The sequence below is a fragment of the Polypterus senegalus genome, chromosome 1 (genome assembly GCF_016835505.1).
Source record: "Polypterus senegalus isolate Bchr_013 chromosome 1, ASM1683550v1, whole genome shotgun sequence".
NCBI lineage: Eukaryota > Metazoa > Chordata > Cladistia > Polypteriformes > Polypteridae > Polypterus > Polypterus senegalus.
In genome coordinates, this window is record NC_053154.1 from 23,065,293 (window position 1) to 23,090,650 (window position 25,358).

General features: G+C 41.6%; 1 protein-coding gene and 1 long non-coding RNA gene across 3 annotated transcripts in view; one reads left to right on the plus strand and one right to left on the minus strand.

Annotated features, from left to right (window-relative positions):
• The first annotated feature begins 2,352 nt into the window (after positions 1-2,352).
• The window catches only part of LOC120523405 (uncharacterized oxidoreductase YjmC-like), a 91,437-nt gene continuing 68,431 nt past the window's right edge, over positions 2,353-25,358 (plus strand). The window contains exon 1 of one of the 2 annotated variants that reach the window (XM_039744700.1): positions 2,353-2,575. Coding sequence is in view for 1 of the 2 variants with exons in the window: in XM_039744691.1 (XP_039600625.1) it covers positions 20,834-20,841 (8 nt within the window). In the remaining variant the exon portion in view is untranslated. Of the gene's footprint in view, positions 2,576-20,724; positions 20,842-25,358 lie in introns of those variants that run through there. The other variant, XM_039744691.1, reaches the window with a different exon arrangement.
• On the minus strand, positions 17,236-20,699 carry LOC120523415. The gene is made up of 3 exons (XR_005632621.1): positions 20,615-20,699; positions 20,252-20,367; positions 17,236-17,292 (listed from the first exon to the last, which is right to left on the minus strand). It is a non-coding gene; the product is annotated as an uncharacterized LOC120523415 (long non-coding RNA).

Below are 25,358 nucleotides of genomic sequence, written 5' to 3' on the forward strand. Positions count from 1 at the left end.
TTTCTGGAAGTATTCCTGAGCCCATTCTGTGATTTCCTTTACAGTAGCATTCCTGTTTGTGGTGCAGTGTCGTTTAAGGGCCGGAGATCACGGGCATCCAGTATGGTTTTACGGCCTTGACCCTTACGCACAGAGATTGTTCCAGATTCTCTGAATCTTCGATGATGTTATGCACAGTTGATGATGATAGATGCAAAGTCTTTGCAATTTTTGCTGGGTAACACCTTTCTGATATTGCTCCACTATCTTTCTGCGCAACATTGTGGGAATTGGTGATCCTCTACCCATCTTGGCTTCTGAGAGACACTGCCACTCTGAGAAGCTCTTTTTATACCCAATCATGTTGCCAATTGACCTAATTAGTGTTTATTGGTCTTCCAGCTCTTCGTTATGCTCAAATTTACTTTTTCCAGCCTCTTATTGCTACTTGTCCCAACTTTTTTGGGATTTGTTGACACCGTGAAATTTTGAATCAACATATTTTTCCTTTAAAATGATACATTTACTCGGATTAAACGTTTGATCTGTCATCTACATTCTATTACAAATAAAATATTGACATTTGCCATCTCCACATCATTGCATTCAGTTTTTATTCACAATTTGTTTAGTGTCCCAACTATTTTGGAATCCAGTTTGTATATTAATAATAATTATTTACATTTATCTATCTATTATATAGTGCCTTTCACATCCATCTATCTATCTGTCTATCGTTGTAGTCTATACGTACCAGTAGAAGAAAGTGGTGAGGGCCTCACTGATATCACAAGCAGGCAGCCTCTACAGGGGCTTTTATATGGACCAGAATATCTGCCATGGAGGAAGCTGGCCTTTGTATTTTTTTTGTTTTTTTGTCTCAGGGCGAGGAACCTAAATTTTGATAGTCACCTGCATTTGGTGCAGTATGTTAAATTACCTAGTGTATATTCAACTTAGCAGCTTCTTAATTATAATACATTTTTGCATTTATATAGTGCTTTTCTCACTACTCAAAGCGCTCAGCAATTGTAGGTTAAGGGTCTTGCTCAAGGGGGCCCAACAGAGCAGAGGCTCTTTTGGCATTTACGGTATTCAAACCCGCAACCTTCCAAATGCCAGTGCAGATCCCTAGCCTCGGAGCCAACACTCCACCTTTATGGTAACGACAGGATGGACTTTAAAGCCGTGAATGAAACTCAGTGTTGATGATCGGTGACAAGTGACAGCAGGTGCCTACTTTTTGTAACAGGGTAGGAAAAGAGCAGGGAAATGTTAAATGTGTCAGTGACTGGGACTGTGTAACTGGAAGATAGTTTGAGAATAGATACAGAAACGACAAAAGCTCAATCTTTTAATAATTCTATTTACATAAATGATTTATTTTGCTGTGCTGCAGTTCGGGCGGCTTCTTATTTACTGATTCCTCGCCAGCCTTTGAAAAAATGCAGTCACAAGGTACGGATGTTGCTGACAGTCAGGTGCATTTTTGAAAGTCTGGGTCCAGATGTGCTTATCCAAGATGCTCCTTCTTGTCAGTGCTTAAGTGGTCTTTACGTCCACCTCTGGATGGATTCGCAAAGTTTCTTTATAACTTTTCTGTCTCATTAACGCAGAACTCCCGAGGCTCACACAAATTGCAGAAGATGCTGTTGATGGCACTGACTATGTTTTGAGGGCGGTTGTAATTAGTTACGCTGCACACGCTTTTACCCACATTGCATTTTGGAAATCAACAATACCTATCAGGTACAGATCTGTAAAATCACTGAACACTAAACATGTTTAACAAGGAGTGTCTTGCGCGTAAACTGTTGGGATGGCCACGTCGGCTTGGTAAACTAACGTGAAGCGTCTTTCAGCCTCCCTGACATGATCGACATGGGGTTGAATAGAAGATGCGCTGTTGCCTTTCAGCAAATATGCTCATCGATCTCCGTAGACGAGACTCCACACCAAGAAACGGGAGTTATGTTGAATCTTGTAACGTGAATCTTTCATAAAGTCTCTTCATAGTATTTATTGACTTACAAATAAGCACTACATAACTGTTTTTAAAAAGGTCTTGAATTTTATTTGAACCGTGCTCCATGCGCCACCTATGGGAACTCATATTGGTCCAGCATGCAGATGAAGAAAGGCCATTAATATTACTGATAGAGCCGAAGAAGATCAGCAGGTTACCTGATCAACAGGGATTCTGACTGCAGCGATGTCAGTGACGTCATCCCTCATATTAGTCACGTGACGGGCGCAGTTACAGCGAGCCTCGTACACCACGCGGTGTGGAGATGTCACTGTCGAACAGCCCACCAATAGCCAGCAGAGCTCACCTCACGTCACATCACCACGTCTAAGTCCAGAGGTCTTACTGAAAGCAGCAACTCTTTGGGCTACAAAAGTCACGGATAAAGGCTGTCCTCATACGGCCTTCAAGCCCTAGGTGACTCACTTAACCTGGCATGAAGCCTCCTGGTTCGTGAGAAAATCAGTGAAGGCTGCGCCACCAGACACCTGAGGCGCGCATCTTTGGCTCTGAGCTCTCGCAGGACTTCCGTGCTGCCAACTCTGAACATCCACTAGGAGACGAGACAAGGTAAACAATGGCAGTCTTTGGAGATTTGATTTTCCAGCACGCAGAAACTGCGAAACTCGTGTTTTATGCCAGTCTTCATTTGCTTTTCCCATCTATTTTGTAAGCTGCTTATTCATTTCATAATCACTGAAAGTCACTGGTCATCCCGGCACCACTGAGCGCAACGCGGAGACCGCCGCTGGGCGGGGCGGCAGGACTTTTTCTGTCATCGATATGTATGAAGTGCCGTTCTGAAAAATTCAGGTTATTTGAGCCAAGCAGTACTGAAATGCTGGCGCATGGACGGATTCACATACAGACACAATGCAATGACAGAGACGAGCAGTGATTTTTTATTGGACTTGCATTCATTGCCAACGGCCAATTCTCTGGTTAACGTGAGGTGCAAAACGTGACGATTCATAATTCGGTTAATACGTCTGTCTTTTAAACAGCTTCCCAAAAGAATGATTAATGATTCACAACCCCTGAAAAATAAACACAGAGAATTACATAAGCGTCGTTTTGCTCAAGGTCAAAGTTTTTTATTTTTTGTCTTCTTCAAACTGTAGAAAATCAATCTTTTATTTTATATAGCATTCTTTACAAAGTACACCACCACAAGTCACTGAAACAAACAGAAATGCATTTCTGAATATAAACATTAAATGCAATTTAAAAAAAAAAAACATTGCAAATCACCAAGTGGTCATAATTAAATGAGTATGGTGTTACTGTGCATTACTCAGTGAACACTAATGAAGCAGTCAACAAGACTTAATTTGTAGAAATCAAAAGATTTGGCGCAATGGTAGTGCTGCTGCCTCATGGGAAGGAGAGCAGGGTTTAATTCTTGAGTGCTCCTGCATGTCGTCTGCATGGATTTCCTCCCACAGTCTAAAGACTTACAGATTGGTTGGACTGGTGATGCTCAATTGGGCCCTAAGTGTGTGTTTTCATGTGTGTGTGTGTTTATGTTCACGCTGCCATGGACTGGTGCCTTCTCCAGCTGTTGTTCCTGCCTTGTGTCCAATGCTTGGTGAGACTGGCACCAGATTCTCCATCAACAACAACATTTATTTCTAAAGCACATTTTCATACAACAATGTAGCTCAAAGTGCTTTACAAGATGTCAAAGAAAAGCTGCAAGAGAAGAAAAACAATTAAGATAAGGCAATAATATTAAAGAATAAGTAAAACAAGTTAAGGTCAGTCGGCTGGGAGTACAGAAAAAAAACAAAATCTGTAGGGGTTCCAAGGCCAAAAGACCACCCAGCCCCTCTTGGTATTCTACCTTACATAAATGTTTCTAAATCAGTCCTATGTGTTTTCATGATAGGATTCTGATGAAGTTGGTCTGGTGGACAGCTGAGACACCCGCCTTCATTGCATCATCTCGGGGGCAGCATAGTGCCCGTTACCCTGCTTAGAATAAAGCTAATCAGAAAATGGATGGATAAATTAGATGTTCTTTCCATTACAATGTTCTTATTTAGCAGAGGGTACTCCAACAAGGGTAATGGCCAAAAGCTTGAGAGGAGGTTTGTGTTAGAAAAGTGAAAAAATTAACAAAGCTGCAGCTGTGTTAGGAAAATAAAATATAAAACCACCTGGAGTAACAGTACACCTAGACAACACTATATAGTATCTATCTATCTATGATATAGTGCCTTTCACATCTATCTGTCTATCTATGAATGATATAGTGCCTTTCACATCTACAGTATGTGGGCGAGGGAGTGTTAAAGTTCATTTGAAAGAAATCTGAAAATATGAAAATTGTAATATTGTCTGTTATCTAGTGCCTTTCATATCTATCTATCTATCTATCTATCTATCTATCTATCTATCTATCTATCTATCTATCTATCTATTAATAAAATATCAGATGTCAGGCTCAATCTCAGTCATTACTTTCTCTTTGGCTACACAGTACTTAGCCTGAATCATGGCTTTCAGTGCCTTTCTGGTTGGGATGATGTAGCTTGGATCCAGTTTAACAAAAGCCTGGATGCGTTTATCTTCAACAATAGAGAAGGGCTGCAAATCCTTTACCACCATCTCAACCAAAGCCTCATTCAGTTTCTTTTGTCTGTCTAATTTTAAAAAATGTACACACCACAAAAAACAAACTTATTGCAGCACATCTAAGCTAACTGTGGACACCCTCAGCAGACCCCTGGCACCAGACAAGCTTTCACCAGTGCTGGTTCAGAACTGCTGAAATATTTGTAATATGATAATACATTTGGCAAACCTTGCTTGGAAGTTGAAGTGTGAGCAGATACAGCGGGATTGTCATACATCGAGTGGCGAAGCATTGAAGATATATTATTGCAAAATGCAAGTTGCTTATCGCAAATAATGCATTTTACCTTTGATGTAAATTATAAGTCAAATTCCACACCAGAGGTCGAGACCTCTTGCGTGAATCTTCCATAGTATATTCCAAAATGAGTCACAAAGTAGAGGAGTAATATTATTGCTATCTGTGATATAGTGCCTTTCCTATCTATCTATCTATCTATCTATCTATCTATCTATCTATCTATCTATCTATCTATCTATCTATCTATCTATCTATCTGTTGGCAGAGTGGTGGCTCTGAGGCTAGGGATCTGTGCCAGAAATTGGAAGGTTGCTGGTTCGAATCCCATAAAGGTCGGACATGACTCTACTCCATTAGGCCCCTAAGTAAAGCCCTTAACCTGCAATTGCTTCATCCTGAGAATGATGTTAATCTGCACCCAGCCCTACAAGCAGGTCCTCCAATTTACAGGGAAAACTTGGGGGTTTGTGGCAGAACTGGCATTCCAGCTACTTTAAAAATACTCACAGTATTTATTCAGTGTGGTGCTGAGGTGTTGCATGGCTGCAGTCAGTCCTAACCCCTCTCTGTCTATCTGTCTTTATGAGTAGACATATAATACTGCAGATAGCTGTGTAGATGTGAAAACTCTATAAAAATTGATAACAGACTTATTTCCCTCTGGAACTAATAAAATCTATTATATACCAGATAAATATACAGATGTGAAAGGCACTATATAGATAGAGAGCTTATTACTATTTGACTATCTATCTATCTAATTAATATATAGTGCCTTTCACATCTATCTATATATCTATCAAATTAATTTATAGTTCCTTTCCTATCTATCTATCTATCTATCTATCTATCTATCTATAGTACCTTTCACATCTATTTGTCTGTCTGTAATATCACAATTCATATATATCTGCAACAGTGCCTTTCATCCATCAGCATATGTTTTAATACTTTAAAAGGCTGTTAAAAATAGTTATGCAAATTCTAATTCTGTAAATACAGGTTTTATTGCAAACAGCTATTTTTTTCCATTTTCTATTCAGAACATCTCTGTCACTTGCACACCATCTCAAATGCTGGTAAAGAAAAAAAATGTATCTGGACATAACCATAACTTCAAATTCATTGTTTTATGTATTCAGTACAATGAAAATCTTATTCTGCAAGTCCTCCAGCAATAGATATTAATACACAACAATAAACCAAAAACACAGAAATGCAAAACCAAACAGAAGTAAGAGTGCATGTGCAAATAAATAAGATTCAGTGTAAGCTCTGCAGGTATACGTTCTCAAGGTGGTCTTCCATCCTCCAGACACACGCTAGCCAGCAGTGCTGAGTGGAGTGACAATGGATGGCTTTTATTTTCTAAGCCTGATAGCATAAGGGAGTAAACCGTCTTTTAGTCTTGATGTTCTCACTGCTGTGCTCTTGCAGCGTCTCCTTGATGGCAGTGGTATGAGCAGTTCATGTTGTGGGTGAGTTGTGTCCTTAATAATCTTATGGGCCCTCCTGTGATCTCTGGTGTTATGGATGTCCTCTAGTTCAGGGAGTTCTGTTCTAATGATGTTTTGTGCCAATTTCACCACACACTGTAGAGCCCTGTGGTCCTGTGCTGTATTGTTCCCAAAAGAGGCTATCATGGAGTAGGTGAGGACGCTCTCAATTGTACATCTGTAGAAGCTACTGAGGATTGTACCTGGCATGCCAAACTTCCTCAGCCTTCAAAGAAAATACAAACACTGCCGAGCTTTCCCTACCAGGTCTGTGACGTTGTAGGTCCAAGTGAGATACTCTGTCCACCTCAGTCTCTGCAATGTACAGTGGTGAGAGCTCACCTCTCTTCCTCCGTGTGTCAATAATCATCTCTTTTGTTTCCTGGTGTCAAGAGACGTATTACTGTCCTGACACCACTTCACCAAGTCAGCCATCTCCATCCTGTACGCTGACTCATCAGCCCCAGAAATCAGTCCAATGACGGTGTTATCATCCACAACTTTAAAAATACTGGTGTTATGCTGGGAAGCGACACAGTCATGAGTGACAAGCGTGTACAGCATGGGACTCAAAACACATCCTTGTGGGGTTCCTGTATTTTTGATTATTGCTTTGGAAATTTTCTTCTTCAGCCTAAATGGGGTCTGCCCGTTAAAAAGTCGAGGACCCAGTTGCAGAGAGTAGGTGGCACACCCAGAGTGGAGAGCTTCTTGGTGAGCTTAGCTGGTGTCGCAGTGTGAAAAGCCGAGCTATAATCAATAAACAGCAATCGAGCGTAGCAGGCCGTGTTCTCCTGGTGTGTAGGAACTGTTTGCTGTGCTACCTGCGTTCTCTGCCGACCTGTTTGGTCTGTATGCAAACTGTAGGGGGTCCATTGTGTCAGATATGATGGTCTGAATGTGGCTCATAATGATTCTGTCAAAGCATTTCATCACTGTAGGAGTCAAAGTAACGGGCCGGTAGTCATTCAGACAGTTAGCTTTGCACTTTTTTGGCAGTGGAATAATGATGGTTGTTGGGTAGCAGGTTGGGGATTGTGGCTCATATAAGGGAGAGTCTAAATATATCAGCCAGGACTGAAGCACAAGTTTTGAGGGCACAGCCAGTGATGTTATCAGGCCCCACTGCCTTCTGGGGGTTTATCCTCCTCAGAGACTTTTCCACATTTACAGATGATATTGTGAATGGGGTCATTGAACCCTCATTAGCCCCCTTCCTGCCTATTGACTCGGTGTTGTGGGCTTCAAAGCTGGCAGATCCAAATGGAAAAAATGCATAAAAACAAGATTTAGTAAAATTTTCTTTATGATTTTGTAAAACTAATTTGCATAATAACAATGGCATGTGGTGACAACTAGCAATGGAAACTGTGATGGAAATTTTCAGTCTTCTAATTACATTATAGGCATTTTTTAATTATTTCTGTGTATAATGGTTATGCAAAACATAAGTAAAATATAAATACTATGCAGGAAAATGTCAAATGTCCATTTTCATAACCTGCTTATCCAGAGCAGGGTTGCAGGAGCCTATGCTAGAAAGGATAAGGCACAAGGCTGAAACAATCCTTGGACTGGGTGCCAGTCCATCACTGGTCAACCACACATACACACACACACAAACACACACACACACACATCGGGCCAATTTAGCATCCCCAGTCCATCTAACTAGCATGTCTTTGTATTGAGGGAGGAAATCCAAGTGGACCCACATGCAAACTCCCGACAGAGAGGCTTTGATGTGAGACAACCCTCCTATATGTCAACCTTCAGAAAAATGCTATTACATGTACAGTTTATGTTTAATCAATATTCATACAAATACAATTAATATATAAATATTTGATAAATCTCTTATATATATTTCTCTTCTGGTTCAGCCTGTTTCCTCTTCAAACCCGGTCCCGCCCACACAGCGTTTCTCGATTCCTATTCGTCCTCTTCCAAACCCTTCCCCAAACCCTGCCTGTGGCCTCCCATACACCCCCACGCCGCTTTTCTCGATTCCTATTCTTCCTTCGGACTACTGCGTTCCTCGCTCCTCTCTCATGACCCCATTGGTGTCAAATCACCTCCCAATATCTGACCTGACCACGTGACCTTTTACTTCAGCCATGTGTGCGCCTGGGAGTCTTTCCTTAGCCTGCTACAGTAAGGTACTCTCTCGACCGTTGGCATTGGTTTCGCTCCTTGCTATTTTCATTATAATGCAACGGTTGTTTCCTAAGCCTTTGTTATAAAATGAATGACAGTATCTTCTCTGTCGACAGGTTTTTGTACAACGTCATCTGTATTCCGGGATCCGGCAACTGCCTGTTCCTATCAGTGGGTTATTTCTTGACACAAATGGTTGACGAAGGCAATGCACTCTCACTACGACACAGGACAATAGATTTCATTGCATCACATTGGGACAGATTTGGAGACGTTCTTCCTGTTGTTCTTTCCAACATAAGTCGAGTTATCACAACAATTTATGAGTACTATCATCAATACAAGGCATCATCTGGAGTTTATCGTGGTGAAGCTGAAATTCCGAGATTAGATCTTTCGACTCCAGCAAAACACCTATTCACAACTGCATCTTTCAAGAAGTATTTCTTTCTTCTTGATTTCTGAATTCTTTTCTCACTGTTTTCCATTCCTATTCTTACACCGCCATATGCTACGGTGGGTGTCGGCTGTCTAGTATTATATATAGTCAGTTAGTCATTGTCCAACCCACTATATCCTAACACAGGGTCACGGTGGTCTGCTGGAGCCACAGGCAGGAACAAACCACGGGCAGGGTGCCAACCCACTACAGGGCACACACCACAGGGAGGACCTGGGAAGCGAACCCAGGTCTCCTTACTATGAGGCAGCAGCGCTACCACTGTGCCACCGTGCCACCCATTATATATATATATACATTATATATATACAGAGTTTAGATAGACGGATATGAAAGGCACTATACAGTATAATAGATAAATAGATAATGGCACCAGAGAACTGACTGGCATGAATCGCTTTGAAATGTTGGGGCACAATCAGGTGTCCGCGTTTAATAAAGTAAAAGCTGTGGCCTCTAGGAGGTGCTCCAGGTCCCCAAACACCCAACACAGACAGGCATAGCCACAAGTCCAACACAAATAAGGTTTTTTATTTGGGAAACACTTCACTGAATAGTTTCCCACAGTAATAAAGCACAGTACAAGCCTGCAGCACACAGTAATACTTTGTCTTCTTCTGTCTTTCTCTCTTCCTCTCTGCCTCCCCTCCTCCCAGCAAGCTTTGTAGACCTTCCTACCAACTCTGGCTATCCAAGCTGAGGCAGTGGGCTTCTTTTATGAGTTACCCAGGAGTACATTTGGTGTCCTGTAAGCGTAGTCTGAGAAACACTTCCAGGTGAGCTTACTTGGGCCAGTTCGGTTTTGCCAGGCACTATGTGGATTTTTGAGGAAAAGCCATGCAAGCACAAAGAATCTCAAAGCTTCTTGGATAACAGCTGGATGCAGGACCTCGGAATGTGCACCTTGAATTTGGTTCCTAAAGCTCCTAAATTCAGAATCAATATTATGTTAACATTTGAATGGCAGAAACAATTTATTCACAAAGCATACTTCATATGTGCAAGATGATTGACTGGAATGTCTCATCGTGTTCGCCATCATGTTCAACACATAAAAACCAATGAGCCACAGTACCATTTAAAGCCCAGACACACATTTCATGGGGAACAGATGATACCCCAGTCCATATTCTGTCCTTCAGGTCATTGATATCATGAACTTTCCTGCTATACACACACACTCGTTCACCATACCCCATAACCAGAAATCACAGGGTGTCCAATCAGGGGAGTGTGGAGGCCATGGCAATGGTCCACCACAAACTATCCATCAACCTGGAAGGTGTGATTGACATACAAATAATCAATTTGTGTTAACGTCATTTTGACTCACCCTGTATTAATATTATAGGAAAATAGTAAAATACTGTATTAAGCCAAGACCATCTGTATGAAGTGATCTCCTTGTGTGCCTTTCTGTAGGTGTTCTTCTCCACTTACTTTGGTCTTCCTTCCAGAACCCCAACAAGTGTAAGTTAATTTAACTGGCACCTGTAAATTGTCCCGGTTTGGGTATGACTGTGCCCTGTAGTGGCCTTGTGCCCAGTGCTCTTACTATACTGTAGGTCATCACCCCTAAAACTCTGATCTGAAAATCAGGTTCTGTTAGTTAGCCCGTTTCTGGGTGTTGTGTAACTCCCAACAGTGCACACTGATTCCAAAGATTTGGGCAGAATATGACAAATATTTGAAGTCTGAGTAGCCTTTGATGAGGACAGATTCATTGTGAGGACTCCAATGGAGACAATGGTAAGTAACTCATTCAGATATCTTAAAAGAACGAGTTATTGATGTGAAGTTGATCAAAGGTGAATAGCAATCAAAGTCAAGAGGACTTTACTGAATTAAAATTTGCATACCTATCTCTTTCCTAAGCACTAGTGATTCTAAATAACCGTGACAGCCATATCAGGGTACATCAAATACTTTGTGTTGTCCTGTCCATCTGTGGCTGGTTTATGATTCACACAGTAAAACCAGCACCCAGATATAAGTGCTTAGTTACAGTAAATGATCAGATCCCAGCAATCAGTGCGACTCTTGTGGGCTCATTGACGACATCATCAATCATTTACTCACAATCTATTGTTCATTTTATTTTTGTATCTTTGATTTAAAGAATGAACCTGATGTGGTAAGTGCCTTGGATTTTTAAAAGAAATACAGTAAAATGAAGAAAATAGGGGCAGCACAGTGACACAGCAGTTACCTCTGCTTCTTCAGCAGCCATTCCACCTGCACTTCAGAAAGGGTCATCTGCATCCCCGGGCCAGTACTTGGATGGGAGACCCTCTTGGTAAAGCTGGGATTGCTGCTGGAAGAGGTGTTGGTGAGGCCAGCCGCGGGCGCTTACCCTGTGGTCTGTCTATGAATCCAGACCCCAGTGCAGTGACAGAGCTTCTTGTTGCCCTCAACGATGAAGATTTTGAAAAGGAGGGCAATGCAGTGCCCAGGATTCGAACCTGAGAGAGACACGTTCCTCAAGTGGGCTGTGGCCTATCTAAGGTGGGAGATACATAGAGAAGCCGGCTATAAAAGCAGCCCCATGAGCTGTGTGAGGACCCACAGGCTTAAAGAGCACTTTGCCCACATGTCAGTACTGCTAAAGCCCATCAGCATGGGTTGTGTGGCCACTTGGGAGCCTCAGATGTGGACCCTGGCCTTGGGTAAGCTCCTGGTGTCAGGCGATTGTGTGGCATAAGGGTTATATTTGAGGCTGGGTAAGCAGAGTTAGGTTGTGTATGTGCAACTGGAAGCACAGAAGTCCCTTTAAGGGGCCACTCACCCCCAGTCTGGCATAAAGTGCTGATTCCACTCCTCCATCTCTAATACCCCGGAGTCATTCCAGTATAATTATATTCTACATGTTATCACCGTGGCACAGTGGGTAGCGTTGCTGCCTCGCAGTTAGGAGACCCAGATTTGCTTCCCGGGTCCTCCCCGTGTCTGCGTGGGTTTCCTCCCACAGTCCAAAGACATGCAGGTTAGGTCCATTGGCGATTCTAAATCGTCCCTAGTGTGTGCTTGGTGTGTGTCTGTGTGTGCCCTGCGGTGGGCTGGCTCCCTGTCTGTGGTTTGTTTCCTGCCTTGCGCACTATGCTGGCTGGGATTGGCTCCAGCAGACCCCCATGACCCTGTAGTTTGGATATAGCGGGTTGGGTAATGGATGGATGGATGTTTAAGGGGGCAGTACAGAAATGCAGTGTTTGGCACTGTTATTTCACAAATTAAGCATTCTGGGTTCAAATCCACCGACCCACCAGGATATGCCCCATGGTCTTCCGGTGTCTGAGTGGGCATTTCTCCCACGTCCTGTCATTTCATTTATTTAAGGCAGCTTACAGTATCTGAGGTACATTTGGTTGCATTTTCTTTGTTTGTGTTTCCCCAATTGGAGCTTATGGCAGGTGAAGTGACTTGCTTGTGGTCCCATGGTGTCAGTAGTGGGATTTGAACTCGCCACCTCAGCATCTGAATGCTTTCATCACTACCACACACTGCATGCTGTTTTCAAACCAAATCTCCAAAGGCATGTCAGTCAGGTAGATCACCGATTCCAAACTCTCCCAATGTGACAGTAAGGGTGCTGATGTGTGCCAGTGAGTTGGCCCAAGATGGACTCTGCCTTGCACCCAGTGCTGCTGCTACAGGCTCCAGCTCCTGCGGCAATGACTTTGAGGATACACATAGTGTTTAAACATCCAAAATGTTTTGTTCATTTTAACGAAATGAACCCAAGATATAAGAAATGAAAGTTCAGAAAGGTACCATATAAATTTAAAAAGCAATGGGCTCTCTTTTACTTTGTTTTGATCGATTAAAGGTTACACGGTTACGCACTGGAAAAAGTGGTTTGGAATATTTCATGTAATTCTTACACATTATTGGGTACTGAATTTTCTCCATCATGTAACATTTTTTTTTCTGTAAAACTGGAGACTTGGGTTCTCTTCCCGGGTCCTCCCTGCGTGGAGTTTGCATGTTCTCTCCGTGTCTGCGTGGGTTTCCTCCCACAGTCCAAAGACATGCAGGTTCGGTGCATTGGCGATCCTAAATTGTCCCTGGTGTGTGCTTGGTGTGTGTGTGCCCTGCGGTGGGCTGGCGCCCTGCCTGGGGTTTGTTTCCTGCCTTGCACCCTGTGTTGGCTGGGATTGGCTCCAGCAGACCCCCCTGTGTTAGGATATAGCAGGTTGGATAATGGATAGATAGATGGACATTTTGTAGTTGTTAATTATCATTCAGTATTGTTTTCAGACTATAAATACAAGGGACATTCAAAAAGTTTTTGCACTTTTATATTTTCATTGGAAACGGTGAAGGCGGGAGGGTGGAGTAGCAATTGGGCATTCAAAAGCTGGTACGACGCTGGGAGAACTGCATCGCAAACGAAGGTGACTGTGTAGTAAAGTGATGTCATTTTTTTCTGAAATTCTTAATAAATAAAGTTTAAAAGTAAGGACGGAAACATTTTAAACGTCCCTCATCAATATTAATATTTTATCCATCCATCCATTATCCAACCTGCTATATCCTAACTACAGGGTCACGGGGGTCTGCTGTGGCCATTCCCAGCCAACACAGGGTGCAAGGCAGGAAACAAACCCGGGGCAGGGCGCCAGTCGACCACAGGGCACAAACACACACACCAAGCACACACCAAGCTCACACTAGGGACAATTTAGGATGGCCAATGCACCTAACCTGCATGTCTTTGGACTGTGGGAGGAAACCCACGCAGACACGGGGAGAACAAGCAAACTCCACGCAGCGAGGACCCGAGAAGCAAACGGTGGCAAACTGTGCCACCGGGCCGCCCTTAATATTTCATTTGAATGATGTTTTTTTGAAGGTTATATATTCTAGTAATAAAATCTGTGTTTAAAGCAGAACAGTTATTGTATTTGATAATAAATTCAGATTACAGCTGAAATTGAACACAGTGACGAGCAGCCTGGACGTTCACAACTCCCACATTTTTTCTCTCTGAGTGGGACAGCAGAGTAAGAACTGATGTCGAGATCAAAAGGAAAGGCCAGCTACGTGCCACAAACGTATCACTTTTTGATATACTTTATTAATCCCCCAAGAGAAGTTGACTTTTTCACAAAACTTTTGGGGTTCTGCACCTCTGGAACAACTTTCAGGTTGAGGGTCTTGCTCAAAGGCCCAACAGAGTAGGATCTCTTCTGGCAGTCATGGGGTTTGAACTGGCAGCCTTCCAGATACCAGCGAAGATTCTTAGCCAGTCACATCATCAGACCTCACGTGATGGATCCAGATCAAATGCTGCTACCACTGCTTCATAGTAAGTTTTCTGTCCCCGAATGCCGTATTAGCGAGGCTTCTCTCCCAAGACCCAGTCCTTACGGAGTGTGCGTCGCCCCACTGGTTGTAGTGAACGTGGACAGATAGTTTTACTCGCCAAGAAAGTCAAGGCTGAAAATCTGTATACTTTAATATAGATTTCTGGCAAGAAGTCATATAAGTACTAGGATGTGAAAACCATTGACAACTCGAAGATAAAAGGACGATAATTTCCTTAACCTAAAATACAATATGGCGGAAGTTAAAGCAAAGACTAAAGCAGCTGTAATAGCAAAAGGGAGCTAGGGACATACCAATATGTATCAATTAAATATAGGATGGGGCTAGGAATGTACCAAACAGTCTAATAACAGTATTATCACAGGCTGCTGTAGCAGCACAGCAAGTTTGGTTTAATGAAGCAGTTTGTCGAAGCCCGATCAAAAGATGGCACCTGTTTAATGGATTTGTGACGAATCTGTCTATAGTTTCGTCTAAGGGACCTGAGAAGACAGCAGAGAACATTATTGGGGTGCCTCTCCCTTCACTACAGGACATATTTTACAAACGCAGTGTCCGCAAGGCCTGCAGCATTGTGCAGGACCCCTTACACCCCTCATAAGGACTTTGAACACTTCTGCCATCCAAGAGAAGATACTGCAGCATCAGAGCCAGATCTGCTAGGCTGCAGGAGAGTTTTTACTCCTTAACACCATGCTGCCCCCTGGGATCGTCCACACTGCCTCAACCACCTCTTAAAACAGAACTTTTATACATGCCAGCCACTTTCCTGCAAAGACGAGTGTGCAGGTAGAAAAGAACTGAAAATCTCATACCCACCTTTAAGGATTTTGACACTCTTGATATCCTTCTGCTGTGAAACATTCTGACCTGTCATTGTTTACACGTCTTAAAGAACTATTATCATACACTGATCATTTCTGTATTATCTATATCTATTATTTATTTATTTATTATATTACATATCTATTGAGTATATTTATGTATCTAGATTGCAAATACCATACATTGCATCAATGTTCATATTACTAACTACACGTCAATATTGCTGCTACTTCTTTGTCTTGTCTTTGCACAAAGTCTTGACTTGTTTGTGTTTTAATTTTAAATTTTAATTTAAATTCTATTTTTATTTTATTATTTGCACGTCATGTTACACTTTGGACCCTGAGCTTCGCAATTTCGTCTATCTGTATACTTGTACTGTATATGGTTGAGATGACAATTAATTTCACTTTGATATTAGAAAACTGATTTCTGGTGTAAAGTTTGATGGTGTGATGAATGAGCTAAAACAAGAGGCTTGGGTATCATCAGGGCCGGACCACCATTAAGGTGAATTAGGCAGAACTAGGGGTCCCAGCCACACAGGTGAGCAACCGAACTGTCCGTTGGCACACTAATAAGCTTGGCCTATGGCACAAAATAACCTGGCACCAGCACTGGGTATCATTCAAAGATGTCGGTTCTATGTTTTTAAAGGTAACTACGGTCATCCAAATGATAAAGAAATTGTAAAAAAAAAAAATGTGTTGGTTAAGTTTAAGGAACTGGATTGCAGCACGAGACTCAAACTTCAGTTTTTAGATTAACATTTGCAATTTTACCCTGAAATTCTTGGAGCGGTGAGTGAAGAGCAGGATCAAAGATTCACTGAGGATATCAAGGATATCATGGAGGGAAGGTACCAGGGATGTTGGGGTGTCAGTATGACGGCGGACTACTGCCAGATGATTCATAGTGACACACCAAAAAAGTGGACAAACGATGGGCCACCAAAAATAAACTCAGACGTGACGAAGACTAGAGAAATTCAATGCAAGTCCATGAATACGTATTGTTTTTCTTACAAAGTATTTAAAAGATTAGATCATGTAAAATTGATTTACAACAATATTGTATACGTGAATAAATCATTTTCAATAATTTTCTTTCAATTTTGTGCATAAATGTGCCGCGATGGAAACATTCTAATTATATTTATTATTGTGTTCAAGAATTCAAATAAAAGTAGCTCTTCACAATCATAACGTTTTTAATGAGTTTAATTGTGTAGACCTCTGTTACCCTTTTACGATTCGCCTTTTATTAATCTTTTTCCTAATCTTCGTACCCAATTCGGTGCACCTGTGAACTGAAGCCAACCCTGGCAGAAACGGAATCAAAGAGGGAGCCATCCCTTCTCGGCGCCAGGCCATTTTAATCTTGATTAGTTTAAAACTTTAATTCTAACATTTATCACTTCCAACCTTTAACGTTATCCCAAACATTTGTATTAAGAGTGAAGTTGTGTACAAATACAAGGTGATACCCTGAGCTCCGTCTGACAATGACTTGTGCATTTCCAATTAACGTAAATCAGATTGTTTACCTCTCTCTATTAATCAAAGGTGCTGAGAGGGCGGGTCCACAGGAGCGCGATCCTAGGACCAATCAGCAGAAGGCCAGCGGGGCACGCAATGTTGTCAGGTGACGTGAAGCCTCAACGTAAACAACGTAAAGACACCAAAATCGCTTAATCCCTTTGGCAGGCATTGGCGCAACGCAACCGCCACAGCAGGGCTCACTTGAGATCGCGCACACAGACTGGAATCACTTTTGGTGAAGTGGGAGGAATATCGGAGAACCCGAATGAAAATACATGGGGCGTGTAGAGTACACAAATAACGACCAGGGGTTGAACCCGTGAAGCGGCTGTACTAAACAACGGCGCAGCCATACCGCCTGATTGTAGCCCTACTAATGAAACTGGTTTAAACGTAAAATATTGAGATGAATCATTCCCTGTACGCTATAATCTTAAATAAACAATAGAGTTCTGTTCAATCTTTGGCTTATTTACGCCTCCCATATTATAGGGATTCTATCTTTTATAGTCCTGGGTCCGAATCGAAGACTCGAGCAAAACTTGCGTGGGACTTCTAGCTTCTCATCATGTTTGTGTGGGCTTTCCATCAATGGGAGGTATTTTCTACAAAAAAAAAGAAAATGAAAATTATAAAGTGAAAATGCAATCTCTCTTGCAATTTCATTTTCACACCTTAGGTTAACTGGCACCTCTTAACTTTTCTCGCGTGTGCGTGTGTGTGCCCAACTAGGGTTGGTGGACCCCACCTTGTGCCAAGCACTAACTGCTGCTGAGATGTCGGCGGATTCCACAATGAATGCGTCTCGTCTTAACGTTATACCTTAAATACATTTTTATATAGTGTTGTTTTAAGTGCATTGGTGAGTCATGAAAAGAGTATGCACGTTAAATAATTTACACATTAATGCCAGATAGGACGACGCGATGGTGCAGCCTTGCAACAAGGAGAACCGAGATCAAGTCCCGCGGGTGCTCCTATGAGGAGTTTGCATCTTCTCCCCATGTGTGTGTGGGGTCCTCCCGCGGTCTAAAAACCATGCAGGCTCAGTGGACTGGCGTTACTAAACTGGTAGGAGGATTAAGAAAATTGATGGATAATTTGGGGGTGACAAAGAAGTGAATATGAATTTTTAAATAAATGAATTCAAATTAAACGTGCACGCAAGTGGGTTTGGATTCATGTCAGAAGAAAATTAATATAAATAACTGCTTACACTTCAGGTATGCAGCCATTAACAATCCGCATGTTACTGAACATAATATCAGATTTTTTAACATGACATAAATCAATGGCAAATTAGCGTAACAGATTTCAGGGGCATAAATATTATTATTTAGTAGTAATAGTAAAGTCCATTCGGACGCGCACCTCCAGGTTCAGGAACAGTTTCTACCCAACTGCAATCAGACTCGTGAACAATCAGTAACGTGGTGTCACTGTGTCCGTTTATTCCTAGGATTCTGGTTTTATGTATTTACTTATTTAAATTCATTTATGTATTGTGTGTGGGGTTTTTTTTTTTTTTTTGTCCATGTTCACTGTCTGCAGGGGTACATGCAAGCAAGCATTTAATTGTACATGGTACTTGTACACATAACAATAAAGAATTGAAATTGAATAGTATTGTTTTTATTACATTACAATGCTGTACCATTCAAACAAATAATGACATAGTATATACAACAATTTACTTCTAAATCAAGCCAAAAAAAGAAAAGCTGAAATACTGAGCTGATATTAAACAATCTGGTTACGGCTTTGATTTCACACACAGAGGCTGGAAGCTCAGATCTTGACATTGCGTGGCCTGTCACTTCACCTGCTTGTGCTGAAAATTGTAATATCCATCCATCCATTATCCAATCCGCTTATTCCTAATTATAGGGTCACGGGAATCTGCTGGAGCCAATCCCAGCCAACACAGGGCGCAAGGCAGGAAACAAACCCCGGGCAGCACGCACGCACACCCACTAGGGACAATTTAGGATCACCAATGCATCTAACCTGCATGTCTTTGGAAGGAAACCGGACGGAGCCCACGCAGACATGGGGAGAACATGCAAACTCCACGCAGGGAGGAGCTGGGAAGTGAACCCGTGGCTCCTAACTGTGAGACAGCAGCGCTACCCACTGCGCCACCTGTAATAATGTTTTTTATTTTATTTATATAGCGCCTTTTCCATTCTCAAAGCACTGTAATCAATTGTATATTTCAAATGCTGTAAGTCACCTTGGATAAAAGCATCAGCTAAGTAAGTAAATTAAATGTAAAAGAAATATTCAACCCCACCCGAGGAGGTAAAGGAAAGAAGCAGAAGCAGAAAAGGCCCATCTGTTTAAATGTATTAGAAGAAATAATAGAATAAGAAAGTCGAGCACAGCCCCAGCATGCTTGTTCTAAAATATTTATTCTATTAAAACATAATTCTTTAATTGGGACTTTACTGGTTTTAGTGATAATGTATTTATGTTAATAGTACATTTATTAAAATCTTTATATGCTGTTGATTGCTAGTTTATAATGGACACCTAAACTTTAGTCTGCTCAAATAACTTTCTATTAATAGTAAAACACAGCAATCTGACGTTTCCTAAAGTCCCACAACTTCTTACGTTTCCAATTGTTTATTTAATACTACTACTACTACTAGTAATAATAATAATAAAAATAATAATTATTATTATTATTTATATAACGCCTTTCCTATAACAAACCTTTGCAAACCAGGATGCAATTGAATAAAAACACGCGATGAACTGGCTTCCCGTCTGGTGTTTGTTCCAACCTGACACGATGCGACTCAATAATGAAGAATCGAATTCAGAAAACTTCGTAACTTTTTTAAGTCCATTTTCAGGCATTAACTCAATAATAAAAATCGCGAATGAACAAAAAGGTGCATGTTGAAACTATTTATTTTTCCTTAGCCGTCTTCGGCAGGGAGCCATCAACGAAATGATACAAAAAACGTCTGACGTCAAATGTTTTGCGTTATGTCACCAGAAGAGCAGCTATGACCGTTTTTTTTTTCCTTAAATTTAATCGGGTGAATCGAAAGCAAAACATATTTTTGATAAATATTTTGATTAAACAAACGGACTTGACGGGAGTGTCGCGACTCGTCAGTCAATCGTCTTCTGCCCTGAGGACAAGCCTGTCAAACGGCGAACCAAGTGTGGCACAGTGCCGGTGATTTGCCCCCATGTTTTACGTATTTATGGCATCCTAGAAATATGGCATAGTGTTAAAGTAACCCTTGAATTGATAGTTGTGTAAAGATGGTTTGCATAGTGTAACGATCAGGCCGGAGATTCAGAGGGCCGTGTGGTTGGACAGCTATAGAGCACTGTGGCTCTCCAGCCTGATCCTTACAATATATACAGTATATATACTATAATATAGACTATATAATTTAGTTCTTTCAAACTGGGGAGTTCTCACTTTCCGTCCATTTCCTTCTGTTTCAAAGCATATCAAAATATTGTTGGCTTCCATTCTCTGGCACCTTTGTATAAGATTCGGACTTTTATGAATTTCGTAAGAGCTGCCGCTCAGCTTACCTGTCCATCCACCCGTTAGTTATCAAATGCGGTTAATCCAATTGTGAGTTGCTGGTGATCTGGGGGGTTTGGTTTGGGGAGGCACCAGACGGATTGTAGGAGTCAATCGAGGGCGACTGCCAGATTGAAAAAAATGAAAGCAATGTGTATAATGTACAAAGAAAAAAAAAACACAAAACAATCAAATTAAGTGAAATCATTAACGTTTATGACGACTGTCCCACATCATCCATGAAAAGATCATTCAGTGTGCTTTTTTTTTTTGATTCAGTATATCAGACATCTGAAGTACACCCACTGCGATTCTGTCCAAAGGTAATAGGCAAGATTCCCTTTGAAATATTTAGGCAAACAAAAGTTTACCTTATCAGTCGGCCTTCTGACCTCTCCTGTTTTCCGGAAAATACCGATGATGAGCAGCAATTGCTCGGCTGGCCGCACTATAAATGGTGTTTAAACGCCAGTGCCCGTCATTACTCTGGGAGCTTCGAGACGGATTGCTGCGTTGCTGGGAGCTTTTGGAGCGCCGAATAACCTGCAGCGGAGCATCTGATTCTCTTAAAGACACAGCGCATTTTCACAATGAACAGGTAAAGAAATGATTCGCACGCACTAGCTCTCAGCAGGTGGTTGCTTTAAGTGATCTCAGTAAAAGAAACTGGAATGTTTTAAGGATTTGTCGACGTGGGCCATCTATTACCCGAACTGGAAAGCATCCAAGCTCTGTGACACTGAAATGACAGTGACATTAAGTTCGCACGGATTGCTGTTCTGTGCCTACACGTAAGCGATCACCAAAAGAACAAAAAAAAAAAAGTTGTAGGAACACGAGATGACATTTTGTCTAGGATTTTCACCCATTTACGAAAACTGCCTAAACTAACTAGAAATCCTTTTTATTGTGATTTAATTATAACTAATGTTATCCTGCACTGACCTGGCGCCCAGTCTAAAGCTTTTGCCAAATTTACGAAGAAATCAGAGTGACTACAAATATATAAAGGAAAATTATATATATATAAATTTTACTTATATATATATATTATATAAATATATATAATTTTACTTGTTCAAGGGAGTACTTGGCCACTGGCCGACTAATAGCATATTCTATTATTTGAAGAAGTATGAACAAATCCACGCAAAAACATCTTTTAGTAATTATAATAATATCCAAAAGAAGCAACATGGGAAGTGCATGTCGGCGCGATGGTTAATAACGCCGCGTCACTGATTCGGTGGCCTGGCCGGTCACTGTTACCGTGGAGTTTGCAAATGGGACTGTCTGTTTGACACTGCCCTACGATGGACTGGTCCACGCCTTAGTCCCAGCTAACTGGGAAAAAAGATTCATCTCCTCCCGAACCCTCCATTCAAAAAATGTTTTAGAAAATTAGACGTGTAGAAGGGCAGAGGTGGATTTACACTGATATTGATTTCACTGGCTTTAACAATCTGACCTACCACACGATTCAGTTCTTCATCTCCATTTCGAGTACAGCGTCATGAGTCTGACTGAACGGCACTCTCTTACACTCTTGTAAATAACGGTTCTGGCACTTTACTGCGTTGTTTGACTCCTCATAGAAGAACTGCTCGACAAAGAACCATTTTATTTTGAGATGGGATCTTTGCATATGAAGCTGGCTCTGAAAAGGATCCGAACAGAAACACCCGTACTTCTTGCACAAGAGAATACTAACAGATTAACAATAACGTGAACCTCGCCGGTGTTGTTGTACACTGAAAAAAAGGGAAATGGCAGGTTGTTACATTTACAAGAATGTATTTACTTTTTATTACGTTTTGTTAATGTTCAACTTTTGAACGTGTCTCGATCATGTTTAATTTATTGAATATTGTGGGATGTGCAATATACTAATTTCAGTCATTTAGGAAGAAGTCAAAATAGTTATGTTTAGTCCTCATTGGAAATTAATACTCACCAAGCGGATTCATCGTCAGCAGAGATTGGATACCTTGGCGGTAAAGTCATGTGACTTTCAAAGAAGCAACAGGTTGTTCGTTTGAGTTACTGTCGCTGGTTAAGACAGACAGGTTAGTGAAAAAAAGTTAAAAAAAAGAAAAACACACACACACAACGAGAAATATTCAGATATTCATTTAAAATACATAATCACACAGACTAACGTTACTCCGTTTTGTGTTTTTTCTTGTACTCGCTTTTAATATTTGGTAGCGCCGCTGCCTCGCAGTAAGGAGACTCGGGTTCGCTTCTCGGGTCCTCCCTGCATGTAGTTGCTGTATTGACATGTGCCATATGTATTTAACATAACATAATTCATTTAACAGAGAATGAAAAAGTTTTATTCATTTTATATAAAAATATGTTGTTTCAGAATATAATAATTTAGTGCATTAAGCATAATTAAATTATTTTTGATAAAAACTATTTTAGGGGCGGCACGGTGGTGCAGTGGTAGCGCTGCTGCCTCGCAGTTAGGAGACCCGGGTTCGCTTCCCGGGTTTTATTGCATGTTCTCCCCGTGTCTGCGTGGGTTTCCTCCGGGCGCTCCGGTTTCCTCCCACAATCCAAAGTCATGCAGGTTAGGTGGATTGGCGATTCTAAAGAAGTGTGTGCTTGGCGTGTGGGTGTGTTTGTGTGTGTCCTGCGGTGGGTTGGCACCCTGCCCAGGATTGGTTCCTGCCTTGTGCCCTGTGTTGGCTGGGATTGGCTCCAGCAGACCCCCGTGACCCTGTATTCGGATTCAGCGGGTTAGAAACTGGATGGATGGATGGATGGAAAAACTATTTTATTATGTGGAACTGGTGTACATATTTTTTTTATTTTAACCTGACATGCCATTTTTCAGTGTTTTTACATTTACTTTTTTTTTTTTTCATTTGGCCCACACCTTTATCCAAAGCAGCTTTACAACATGTGAGATTCTACCGATTGCACTTGTTTTGTTTTTCCAATTGGAGCACAGGCGGGTGAAGTGACTTGCTCAGGGTCACACAGTGTCATTGTGTTTGCAGCAAGACTCTCTTTAAAATCAGGGATCTACTGGGATTATACTAAATGTTTTCATCTGTTCATGATTACTTATTACAGAACCTGTTACAGATCTAAATAAATAAATGTTCCTCCTGGAAACTGGTTCCACTATGGCATCACTTTGAAGAACCACGTTTTTTATATATATACTTTGTTAATCCTCAATGGAGACTCTGATTGGGGCTCTCGAGAGACTGAGCGAGGAGTCGGAGTGTCTGGGCTTGATCCAGGTCTTTAATGACCTCTTAGGCACGGCCATCAGCAGTGTGTCTGTCTGCGGACTGAGTGTCGACCTTGTCGAGAGGTTTACTTACCTCGGAAGTGACATTCATGTCTCTGGTGACTCTTCCTGTGAAGTCAGTAGACGGATTGGGAGAGCATGAGGGGTCATGAGGTCGCTGGAAAGGGGTGTGTGGCGCTCCTGATCTCTATGCAAAAGGACGAAGGTCCAAGTCTCTAGAGTCCTGGTGCTCCATTTTGCTATATGGTTGCGAGACATGGACGCTATCCAGTGACCTGAAATGAAGACTGGTCTCCTTTGGTGCTGTGTCTCATTGGAGAATCCTTGGCTACCACTGATTTACCTTTATGTCGAATGAGCGGTTTCTCACAGAGTCCCGAATGAGGCACATTATCTTTGGAGAGAACTGAAATAGGCAGTCTGGAGAAGACCCCCTTCAGTTTGAGCATCACAATACGACTTTGAGTATCATAATACAATAACATTTGATTGAAGAGCAGGAGAGGGGGTCACCCATGAAACTGAAGGTGACAAGGTGGCGCGGTACAATATCATTTGATTGATATCTCCTGTGAGGCTTTGTGCACTGCGGGTATAGATCACCAGTACACTAACAAATGGTGCCGGTACTCTGCATAGAAACTGGAAGAGGTGCTGGTCCTGCATACTGGTGAGTTCCAGCTCACTTCAAGTACTGGATCACACTTTACAATGCTGGTGAAATGCGTGACCAGCAAAAGATGCCTTTGGCTTAATCAGTATAGTTGCAACTGTTTTACCATTGATAGAAGACACACTGAAAAGGCAAGAGAAAGATAAAGGACTGGGAGAAAGATGGTAGACGAAAACAAAAGCAAAAGGTCAAAACCCAGAAGTCAATAACCAAGTGTCAAAGCTCAGAACATGATCCGAACTCGTACTCGATAATTTTAAACACACATGCACTTTGAATTTCTTTTGAGTATTTGCAACCTCAAGACAATCAAGAAGTCAAAAGGGCTAATCTTTGATGTTATTATGAAATCTGTGACTATTGATGTCATCACAACTAACAACCATTTAGAAAATGCTATACAAAATCTGCATTGTGGCAACACCTACAGAAAGTATTCTTGAGTAGGGCTGCAGGGGTCTATCCCAGCAACTATAGGGTGCAAGCGGGGATGATACCTGGGCAGTCCTTCACAGTGTGGATGCCCCTCTCAGTCTGCATAATAATGTACTCTCCTTACAACAAAAAACATAACAGTGGTGTATCTTTCATTTCCTAAGAACATCTGGGGTGTTTTCCGAACAAAGATTTTTAGTGGCGCAGTATTTAGTTATGAAATTAAATCAAATGTGGAAAACTGGCTGTGCAGAAATGTGGGTCCCCTTGTCATTTTGCTGATTTGAATGCCTGTCACTGCTCAATGCTGATTACTTGGTTGGATTGAGCTTGTTAAGCCTTGAACATCATAGACAGGAGTGTCCAGTCATGAATGGTAAAAGGTGTTTAAGGGTGGTCAATTGCAAGTTGTGCTTCCCCTTGACTCTCCTCTGAAGAGTGACAGACAGCATGGGATCCTCAAAGCAACTCTCAAAAGATCTGAAAACAAAGATTGTTCAGTATGATGGTTTAGGGGAAGGCTACAAAAAGCGATCTCAGAGGTTTAAACTGTCAGTTTCAACTGTAAGGAAAGGAATCAGGAAATGGAAGGCCACAGGCACAGTTGCTATTAAAACAACTCAGCAGGTCTGGCAGGCCAAGAAAAATACAGGAGCGGCATATGCACAGGATTGTGAGAGTGGTTACAGACAACCCACAGATCACCTCCAAAGACCTGCAAGAACATCTTGCTGCAGAT